Here is a 12,151-nt window from a genome sequence, read left to right as displayed (position 1 = left end):
GTCGTACTTTGCATTTGATGACAAATTCTGTCATTATATATTCAAGCCTCTTTAGTTAACATATTTTCAGATATTTTTCTAATTGCTTTTCATTGTTTCATTCGCAGATTTGCGTCATGCTACTATCATCATAGCAACGATCTACCACTAACTCCACCCTAGAAGAAGACCCGCCTCCAGTTGCACACCTTAATGTGGAACAAGCGACGTCTCGGCAGCCGTTCCGATGTTGCTCACCATGTTGTATCAGTGCTGCATAATTGCATTAATGATAACTCACTCTTCACCAGAAACTCATCTATCATCGTCACAACCGTCGTATTCCACCCACAAAACGACGATGGCCGCAGATGACACCAACGCATGGGATTACGAAATCCATCCGGCAAATTCAGAAGCCAGCGCCGCTCGATTGGCGGGCATCAGTAGCATTAGTGCCGATAGTGCTAGTGAGTGGGACGAAGAAGAGTACAAGACTTATCAGGGCAGCAGTGGTAACACGCTACCGGTTTTCCAGAAAAGTCAACCGACGAAGCATTGGACAGCGGCAGGTTAGTGATTCATTTTCCTTTCGATTATTTGATTCGTGACGCATCGTAATGATAAGGATGACATTCGTTATAGAATCTGTGAGATGAACTAAACTTACTGATGATAGCTCGAAGAGCCGATCAGCTATCGCGAATCATTACAGCTCTACAGCAATATTAAGAAATTTGCAATTTCTCTTCAAGGCGAACCTGTATCAATCTGGCAGAGGGTGGGAATAGAACATGCTGCGATGACAATCAATTTTCCGCTACCTCGATTATACCCCAAAAACACGCGCACCGATGATGTTAGTTTCAATGTGAGGGCGACGGGGACGTCATCGTGCAGAATGCCCATTTTCTTGCTTCAGAAATGCTGAGCTTTTTCCAGACCATATAATGCGTTTCGAGGCATCCGAATAGAGATCCGGTCCGGGCTTATGAACAGAACCAGCTCAACAAACGCCTTTCAAACGTACCAAAATGATTGGCCGCCATCGGCGCCGCTACCGCCAGTCTGATGGGAGACACGCGACGACGGCAATGACGACTAACGGGGACAGCAATTGGCTATGCTATCATCATAAAAGCGAACGGATAATCGGATGTCTTTCGAAGTATTAAAGAGGATGGACAGCTCATCTTTTTTGGACGAACGATGTAGTTTAACAATTTAACGAAATCGATTTGAGCTCAAAATGAGCCTCAATAAATTGCTTGTTAAATGCGAAGGTTCAGCCAGAATGAGGGTGTTCCTTTAAGTACTATAATATATGAAGTATATGAACGACATATGGGTACTATTTGTTTTAGAAACTTGTTGTGTTTTCAAATATCAGATTCTGACTCCACACAATGAGTCTTATTTACTTTTTTCATTCTCTTTGAGTGATATCTTATTTCTTCAGTTTGTAACTCGGCCGTAAATCTAGTTTATGCTTCACTTCTTGAAAACAAAATAAGGCGGTGGACAAAAACGTTTTCTCCAACAGATCTCTTTTCTAATTAACAGAGCTGGCAACATTTTGATCCCATTATTCTTCCTTATCGAGGAAACCGATTGCCTATGAAACATTATTCTCTTTTCGTAACAAATTTCCTTCTCGATTTCACGAAAGCCCCCAAGACTTTTCGCGCGCTGTTCTGCTCGATATCGAAAACTTGTATCGTTTGCGGTTTGACTTGTAACACTAACAGCATTTGTCGAGACACGGTTCGATAACAAGTTGCCATGCTTTGCCGCGGACTCAAACAAGCAAAGTTTCCTCCTGATTATTTATTGCGGTTTATTCTTGACAGTGTTCGCATTGAAAAGCGTCCGAAGTATAAAATATTTTATCTTTCTGCTGTTTTACCTATCTCATATAGAAAGGGTATGCAATCGCTGTGAAAACCGACTTTACAACTGAGGTCCAGAAGTCCGAGTGTCATATACCATTCGACTCAGTTGTGTGTGTGTGTGTGTGTGTGTATGTGTGTGTGTGTGTGTGTATGTGTGTGTGTGTGTGTGTGTGTGTGTGTGTGTGTGTGTGACAAATAACCGATTTTCACAAACTTAGATTCAAATAGAAGGTCTTAAGGTGCCATACAAAGTTTTTGAGCTTCATTTTGATCCGCTTTCCAGTTTCGAAATTACAGGGTGATATGAACCAAAAAAAGGAAAGAAATAGTCACACACGTTTCTCAGAGATGGGTGAACCGATTTCACAAACTTAGAATCACATGAAAGGTCTTGTGGCCTCATAATATTTTCTTGAATTTCATTTGGAGTCGACTCCCGGTACCGGAATTACAAGGAAGTAAGTGAAAATTTATTAAAAAATGCGTACTCTATTTTTTTCGGAAATCTATTAATCGATTTTCACAAACTAAGAAGCAAATAAAAGATTTTAATTTTTGTTTAAAGTCGCATCTAGTTGGCAGATCTTGTTAGTTAGTGAATATATAAAACTACTTTAAGACTACTAGTCTCCGGTTTCCGTTTCCGAAAGCATCAATAATAGTGAAGAAAATCTCCTAAAACAGAACTCACCTCGATTTCTCAGCAACGATTAAGCCGATTTTCACGAATCATGATTCAAATTAAAGCTCATTGTCTTTAAATATACTGTGCAATTTCATCCTGATCCGACATCCGGTTCCGAAATTATATGGCGATGAGTGTTTATAAGGGTAGATGGGGTAAAACCACCCCCTAAGGAAATGTGGCTACATCTTAACTATAGAGAATAACACGGAAGAGTTTCATGCATGACTATCTTCCGTAATCATTACTTCTCAAAATTACGTACAAATACTCGTTGAATACATTGAAAAATACATAAAATATCTTATTTTCCAAAACCCTTAAAAATTGTCTATTGAAATATACATTTTAAATTACGCGAAGTGACGATTATCTGAACATTGAGGCAGGATGATCTTAAACAACGGGTAAACATCCACCAAAACAACGGATTAAAGCTCATAACAACCACGGGTCAATATGCACCCTCATAAAGCTTCTTTTTCTTATTTAAAGAAAGCTTTAGACTTTTCGTTGACAAAATATTTGCCAGGTGGAAGATTGTTCATTATTATGCATTAAATTGATAACTTTTGGATAATTTTTGTAAGCGAATTCTTGAGCATTTTGCCTCACACAATTCGGGTCGTTTTGCCCCCAAAATATGGGACGATAAATTTGACAATTTTTCTATAAAATTGCAAATACATCGTCTGTATTAGAACTTATTTTAGAAACCCGAATGATGTGCAAAAAAAATTCACTGGTTACATAATTAAAATCGTCTTCATCACCCTAGAAAATTACTATGGAACGAACATCAAAAATTACTTATAACAGAATCATAACTGGTTTTTTTAAATTTTTCCAGATATGATTGAACCATCGCTACCAAAATTTTATAGTAATCTGTTGTTATAGCAGACTTTCAGTTTCATTAAAATTTCAGTGAAAAAAATTGGTAACTTTTGAGAAAAGCAAAAGGTGCATTATGCCTCGGGGATCCGTTTTACCCCATCTCCCCTTACATTCAAAATGACAATGCAAAACTAGTACGCGACGGTACGTGCGGCTTTTCTCCGTTCGCAGCATGCTTTGTTCATTTTCGTATAGCGTGCAGGGTTGCCACATTTCAACTTATATTTTTCAGGAGAAAAAAATGTTAATTTCTAATTCTTTTGTTCAATTTGTACCTACTTGTTAATGTTATTAGAAGATCAGGATAAAGATGCTTTTCTATAAAAGGACACTTATTGCCTTTTTCATATAAAAAGTTTATGCAATCACTTGGAAAATTGACTAGTGAAAATTGGCCCAGAGGGCTAAGTCATTCGACACAATTCATTGAGCTAGGCAATGTATGTGTCTGTGGAATGCGTGGAGTATGTGTCAAATAATGTCACTCATAAAATAAACAATGTTGTAGTCCCATAGGTTGCTGTTGAATTTCACACCGTCAGCGACGATGCAAAAAAGGGTAAAATTCGTCTAGATTTGGCTTGAAACTGATTCAATTATTTGTAGGCTATATTTAGTTACTTATGAAACGAACCAATTTCGGCTATATTGATTCCAAGTTCCCGGTTTCAAAAGTACCGGAAGTAGTGTTCAAAAAGTTTGAAACGAGACTCACTCAATACTCTCAGATATGATTTGATCGATTTCCACAAACAGGCTCAAATAAAAGTTCCTATAGTCTCATAGGTTGCTGTTTAATTTCATCCGGGGCCGACTTCCGTTTCTGGAACTATAGGGTAAAGTGTGTTTAATCATTCAGTGCGACGATGCAAAATAAAGAAAAAATTCTTAATAGCTTGACATAACTGTTTACAAATTGAAAAGGATATGTTAGTTTATAGCCTAAGAAAGTTTCTTATTTTATTCAAGATTGAAAAAAAAATTCTTTACAGAATCTTCTAGTGATATTTTTGAAAATATAAGTAATATGAGAAAGGCATCATTACACCACTAGGTGAATTAAAAAAGGTTTTTTTCACGACGTCACTCGCATTACAGCTGTTGTTCCTTTACACCAACGATGAGAAGCGAATATATTCGAAATCGAAATTTCTTCCGTTCATGAATGTAAATCCCGTACATTTATATTATTTTTATATATCTTCCAGAATTCCGTATCAGACGACACATAGGTTTAAAGATCGCATTGGACAGGAGATTCGGAAGGTTCGATTTCCAACTGCGGAAAATTTATGGGTTCAATGTCAAAATCGTAAACTTTGCCATTAGCGGGCGAAAAAGGATCGACGCCTGTCAGCAAAAAGATTGAGCATATGAATTTCGTTTCGCTTGCAAGTAGCCTAACCGACTTGTTGGTAGCGCAATTTTCTAGTGTGGAAATACGTGATTAGAATGAATGAAAATGAATACTTGTTAACACATTCCGTAGCACAGTTTTTCTCACTTATAGGCAAGCGGATTGGGTATGGTGCTTTTATGGTAATTTTCAGTCGCCAACGATTGCTTTCCACTTGAACTGGGCTCTGATTAATGGGTGGAATTACCTGAAAAATCCACAAAATTTTCGGAACGTAAATTATTTGGCACCTAATTTGATAGACCATAGAAATGAAATTATTGCCATCATCTACCAAATGACAAACGAATTTGGACATTTTCCGGATTCACAATTAATGATTCAATAATCATGATTGAATCACAAGGCGGAAGTCAATACTTTAATTAAAGGTTGAGTATGAGTTAAAATTAACTCATCGGGCAAATGCTCCAGTAACACAATCAAAATTGAACCCCCGTGCGACAATAATTAGGCTTCCTACCAGGCATCCTAAATTGCATTTTCGTGTCCATATAATTGAAAACCTCTCCATCCATCATCGAAATTTGAAACTAGCCACATTGTGGAGAGCCGTTCAGTTCCACCAATTCGTCTGCAGTTGTTGGTCCTTGATCCATTTTCGAATACTTCGTGACAATATTACACTCACTCTCTGTTCACCTTTTCCACCATGAACCTATTCCAGTTGCATCTCAATTTCCAATCCGGTAGCAGAAGAGCTATTCCATTGTGGCCACAAATATTTGTGATTTTAATTTGATAACTTTGTTGCAGCCGGTTCGAACATTTCTATTTCGCTCATCAGCTGGTAGCTACTATTGGTGCTTTCGACGCGGTGAAATTTGCTGCAATAATTCAATGCCCTGTTTGTACAATATCATTTATCATAATGCATAATACGGGGAGTTTGTTTATTCGGGTATGTGGTAGCATAATGTCCCGTGTGTATTTACGAATGCACCGGTTATAGATACAGGATAACGGTACACTAAAACCTAAATTTACGTTACTTTTTTTTAAATAAATATTTATTGGAACATGAGTCAAAATTGGTCGTGACCTTCCTTACATGAATCTTTTTTATCATTTCATTAAGTCCATTGGAGTTTCAATTGAATTTTATTTTATGTTAGATTGTTTTCTCTTCTATGAGTTCGACCAATAGCCAACTATGTGATATTGAATAAAAGTGATGAACTGATTTTTTAGTTAATGTAATTTATAATAGCAACTCGCTTGATAAAAACAGTGTTTAGATTAACTAATGAATACCAACATACTAATATCATATACGAAATGTATTAGGTACTATGTATTGCGCATGCCACGGTGAAGAAAAACTTATGTATATTGCCTATGAAATAAACGTATTTATGGAAAAAATGAGTTAAAATTTTAACTATTAAGGGCTGAGGCCAGCAGGTCGCGTAAAAAACAGGTGGCTCGCTGAGGTTATTACATTTCTCTCCATGCTCTCTCGCAAATACGCAAAATGACTCTCGATATGGCCGGGTGACCAAGAAAGTTTTGATATTTTCGGTTACAAGTTTGACTACATCACATAAAATCCAATAAAGCTGCCGCTTGTTTGGCGGCCTTTTTGAGCCGATTTTATTTCTCTCTCATGTTTCGTTACGTAACCAGGGAACTAAAATGGTGCCGACATAGAAATCAACTTACCTCCACGAAAATAACTTTTACTTAATTTTCATCGCGACAACATACCTTATGATTAAAAAAGAACCCTAATTTTATTAACAAACGCAAAATTTCAATTTTGAATAAATTTCTTTATTATCGCCTTCAAAGTACTCTCCTTCTGCGGCAATACATGCATGCCAACGCTTGATCCAATTTTCCATACAAATTTTATAGGCCGCCGAAGGTATGGCCTTTAGTTCACGCAGCGAATTCTCTTTTATGGTCTCTATGGTCTCAAAACGCGTTCCCCGCAATGGCAATTTGAGTCTGGGGAAGAGGAAAAAGTCACACGAGGCCTTATCAGGAGAGTACGGTGCTTGGTTGATGATATTGGTTGAGTTTTTGGCCAAAAACTGCGACACAACCAACGCTGTGTGAGCCGGCGCATTGAATGAAATTCAGCTTTTTTGGCACCAGCCGAGAAGCGACGCGTTTCAAACCCAAAACATCAGTTAAAATGTGTTCGGCTGATCCATAAGAGATGCCCAACAACACAGCAATCTCTCTAATCGGTACAGAACGATTTTGCAAAACGATTTGCTTCGCCGATTCAATGTTTTCTTCAGTAACAGATGTTGTTGGGCGGCCAGGGATCTAATCATGATCGAAGCTTGTACGACTACCTTTGAAGCGTTTATACCACTCGTATGCCTGTGTCTTTCCTAGACACCAAAGGCCTTTTCTAACATTTTCAACGTTTCGGAAAACTTAAATCCATTTGCAACACAAAATTTGATGCACGCACGTTGTTCTAAATTTTCATCCATTATAAAAATCGCTACACGAAAATTTTTCAACTTCTTTGTATAGACGCCAAACAAAAACTAATCGTACGATATGCGTCAAAATTTGACAGAATGTGTTTAAAAGTGTTGCCAACGTTGAGAGAATAAAAGTTTACCGATTGGACAAGCGCGGGAATTTTAAAATGAAAATTCCGGTCCTTTTTTTATCATAAGGAATATGTTTTTATGCACTAATCGCATCTAAATTAAATTATCTAGACATTGTAGGGATAAATTTTTGATCCATGCTTTTGAAGGCGAGATATTCAATGAACAAGTTGAAAGTTGCCGTTTCCGCTATGCAATTCTTCCTTCCTTTGAAAAAGACTTTCCCGACCGCTAAAGTCAAACAATCATTCTGAAATTGTCACAGAATAATCTAAACTAATTTTCTAAGAGATTGTCAATTGGGTTTTTCGATATTCGTCCCCGTTTCTGAGAAAATCAGATTTGAAGCGTGAAAATAGCCCTCTAAACGCTCTAAAACACACTGGCCTCAGCCCTTAAGATTTAAATTAGGTATTCAGCCACAAGTGGTGACTTTTCAGCCTTATTATATACACCATTTGGTTATTATCATGAAAACATCATTTGCTTCCGCAATTCTGTGATTTTTGTGTAGGGAAAATTGTAAACCTACTTGTATTGTGTAATGGGGAAAAGAAACTTATATACACCCAAACCTCCATTTACTTAATAATCGGGACTTCGTAAATCAAATTATGACGTAAAAAAAGTTTACGTTATTTGGAATTTTCAACGAAAAAAAAGTTTACGTTATTTTGAATTTTCAACGTAAAAAAAGATTTCGCTATGTATGTATATTATTGGATATGTATTAGGTGTACAACTTTGCTTCCGCCGTTTTTTTTTCCAAAATTTAAAGCTTTATTGCGAAAAAAGTGCTAACAGATGTATTATTCATAGTATTGTCCGTCGCTAGCGACAACTTTCTCCCATCTTTCCGGCAATTTTCCGATCCCGGCTCGAAAAAAGGAGTCCTTTTTTTGACGCTATCCATGAAGCAATCCATTTTTCCAACTCTTCGAAGGATTGAAAATGTTGATCTGCCAGGCCGTGTGCCATCGAACGGAATAGGTGGAAGTCAGAAGGGGCGACATCTGGGGAATACGGCGGGTGGTCCCATTTCAGCGTTTCCAGGTACTTTTTGACCACTTTTGCGACGTGAGGCCGAGCATTGTCGTGTTGGAGGATGACTTTGCCAAGTCGCTCTTGATACCGTGGCCGCTTTTCTTTTAGCGCGCGACTAAGACGCATGATATGATGGTTTCACCCGGTTTTAGGAGCTCGTAGTAAATTGTTATTCATCTTTGAAGGTTTTTTCTCTTTCACCATCATATTTGTCTTCGACATCGAAATCACCATTTTAAAAACGTTAAAACCACTCCCGACACGTTCTTTTACTCAGAGCAGCATCACCGTAAGTTTCTGAAAGCTTCAGTTGCATTTTTTATTTTCGAATTGTAACAGAAAAGTAAAACTTCCCGCAAATTGCGAGAATTGGGCACATAAACAGACATTTTCGAGCGTGAATAATATGACAACAAATACAACTGTCACTGCCAGTTCGGTTTCGCATCTCAACCAAGTCAGTCGATAAACCAAAACCGCTTACGTTCGGGACAGAAGAAATCAAGTACAGTATTGCGTAGTGAACAATAGAACGATCTCGAAATGAGTGAAACAAACGAACAAATGCTACCGCCGGTACGAACGAATACAATTATTGTTGACTTCAGACAGTGCAAAATTCGACCTTCGATACGAGAACTTGAAGGTTTGCTTAAGGAGCAAATGCATCTTGACATTAAACGTGTGCATTTACTTCAATGCAATGTTGTTTATATCCAGTGCTATAAAGAGCAATTCAATTCGCTAAAGACAATAATAATGTGCACTATGTGGAGCATGAAAATATCAAGTACAACATTCCAGTATATATGGAAGATAGTGCTATAGAAGTGCGTGTGCACGATCTTCCCTCAAGCGTCAACGATTCTTATATTCGCGCAACTATGTCCCAATACGGACAGATTCTCTCTATCGAAAAAGAAAAGTGGAAGAATTTTTCCCCGGTATTCTAAATGGCGTACGTTTGTTACGCATGCGCTTGAGGAGTCCTATACCTTCTTATGTGACATTCGGTCTGGATACAAGAATACCGTGCAAGTCAGTTGTTACCTATGACAATCAGATGGCCACATGTCAATATTGCCAAAAAGCTGTTCACTACGGTAAGCCATGTGATAAACCGGACAAGGAGACAACTATAGCAAAGGACAACGGTGCTTCCTTCACACCAACCCCAAGCAACCCCAGTACACCTGTGACAGTCACCAACAACAAGGAAGTATCCCCTTCAACGAAACCATCCAACGTAACCCCTATAGAACAAAGTACACCAGCTGCAGTTAACAGCTAACCATCCAACCAACCAGCAACTGCAAACAATGTACAACAAGGCGCATCTACAGCAACTAGCAACGAAATCAACAACAATACCACGGCAATGGATGACGAGACGAACCACGAACAAACTGCCCCTCAATCCTCGCAGGAGGAAAATGGAAGCTCCTCTCCCCCTAGAGAAAGGGTAAAAACGAGATCCAATACAAAAAAATTATCTAAAAACTGAGCTAAATCGGCCACGTTTAGCTTGTACGCAAATAGGCCCGAATAAAATATCTTTAAAAAAAAACATATCAAGGTAAATAATTGGCATCACACTATCAATGCATTCTATTGTGTTGTGTTTGATTGAAACTTGCAATCGCACAGAAAGTGAAAACAATCATTTTCAGTAAACATTGTGCTACAAAAACCTTCAGTGTTTACTTGATCGTGTTTGGAGTCCAGTTTTCGCATAATTGGACAAGGGTTTGCCAATCATTGTTTGCCTCTATTCAATCCCATAATAAATCAAGTCGAAGGATTATCCGCATACTATTCCGCAGTACGATAGCTCCGGCACACTTGAAAATTTACGTTGCAACCTTTTCTCTTCGCCTGCCTCCTAACTAGCGAACTGCCCATGGTAAAACGCACTCTGCCCAGTATGGGTGCTGAGGGTGGATCACCTTCCTTCCAGCCAGGGCACCGGGTGGCGTGCAATGATATGCAGCGTGAACAAGTATTCAATCATAAATAATAATTATGATAGCACTTCCGGAATTGCACCATGGCTTCTACCGCCGTTCAGTATTTGCACTCCAGCTGGAAAATAAATTAAAACCGGAACTGGTCATATCTGGTTGCACTTTGCCTGTGCCCGCTGCGCTGTTGACTGCGAAATGAAGATGACTTTTTTGCGCTGCTGCGGAATCGCCGTCGATTCTTTTTCTTGTGCGAGAAAATTCCCAGTTGGAGCCAATCCAAATGGAACTTTTACGCTAGCGAGATACAGTTGAACAGCGATATACGACCCGGTGCCAGAACTTCCAATTTCAATGCTAAATCTGATGGAATTTGGGGAAGTAAAATTCCACTGATGCGCTGCGGTTGTTCTAGTCGTAAAACATAACACGAGTGATCCAGATTTCATTCCTACTTGCCAGCAAAAACAGATTTGAATCGATTGGGAAGAAATTCAAATTGGCTGAGCTCAATCCATTTGCACAATATGCATACGAGGAAAAGAAAAATATGCATTATGAAACTAACAGAGATCCAAGTTATCTATTTCAATGTCGAGATATACCGAACAGTACGTCTATGCTTTCAACTGAAACCCGAATGAAGGACTCACCGCTGACCAGAGGAAGGTGAAAGGATATGTCCTGAAAAATTACTTCCGCAATGACGAATGCACGTGGAATAGATAGATGGAGCGCTATAGGTTAAAAATGCTTATCAGTTCATCATCATTACTGTTTTCAATCCACCTACTGGTCTGATGGAACCTTTTTTAAACATATATATTTATATTTTTATATATATATATATATATATATATATATATATATATATATATATATATATATATATATATATATATATATATATATATATATATATATATATATATATATATATATATATATATATATATATATATATATATAGACCGAATGAATTTTAGCTCCAGTGGGCCTTTTCCTGGTCTAAAAACCATGCCTAATCCACCTAGCAGTGAGATGATACCTTTTTACCTTTTTTTTACCTTTTTTATATATATAAAAAATAGGTATAGAATTCGCTCAAACTTTAGAAAATTTTTCCGAGGCCCTGAGGGCCGAATGACATATACCAATCGATTTAGCTCGACGAACTGAACAAATGTCCGTGTGTGTGTGTGTGTGTGTGTGTATGTGTGTGTGTCTGTATGTGTGATGTCAACTAAGAGGTCAATATCTCAGAGATGGCTGGACCGATTTTGATCAAACTAGTCGCAAATGAAAGGTCCTCCCGTCACCCAAAACGCTATTGAATGGTTTTGAGATCGGATGTTTACTTTTTGAGTTATGCGAAGTTTTATGTCAAAATTTTCAGTTTTTTGACAGTATCTGTCACAATTGACCTTGAAAACAGATTATATTTTCAGACTTAGATTCCGCACGGTAATACCTATCCAGCAAGCCATATATTGTTAAAATCCGTCCATTTTTAACGGAGATATCGAAATTTTTGTGTAAACGACTTTTCCCCTTATTCCAGCAGTAGAAGTTTTGAGCGCTGTATGACAAAGAAATGCTTGGGAGCAACGGAAAACACGATTTTTTATACTGTCACATACAATTGTTTCTAAGTACCAAAAAGACTGTGTACAGCATCCTTTTTCATGACAATTTGCCTT

The 12,151-nt window shown here is 38.0% G+C and overlaps 1 protein-coding gene across 3 annotated transcripts in view; it reads left to right on the top strand.

Annotated features, from left to right (window-relative positions):
- Positions 1 to 12,151, top strand: part of LOC131439492 (uncharacterized) — a 210,736-nt gene that overhangs the window by 110,512 nt on the left and 88,073 nt on the right. For all 3 annotated transcript variants that reach the window (XM_058610573.1, XM_058610572.1, XM_058610571.1), the window contains exon 3: positions 108 to 551. In XM_058610573.1, the coding sequence (XP_058466556.1) occupies positions 227 to 551 (325 nt within the window). In that variant the 5' untranslated portion in view covers positions 108 to 226. The remainder of the gene's footprint in view (positions 1 to 107; positions 552 to 12,151) is intronic.

The sequence above is a fragment of the Malaya genurostris genome, chromosome 3 (genome assembly GCF_030247185.1).
Source record: "Malaya genurostris strain Urasoe2022 chromosome 3, Malgen_1.1, whole genome shotgun sequence".
In the NCBI taxonomy this organism is placed as follows: Eukaryota; Metazoa; Arthropoda; class Insecta; order Diptera; family Culicidae; genus Malaya; species Malaya genurostris.
This window is presented reverse-complemented; position numbering and strand designations above follow the sequence as displayed.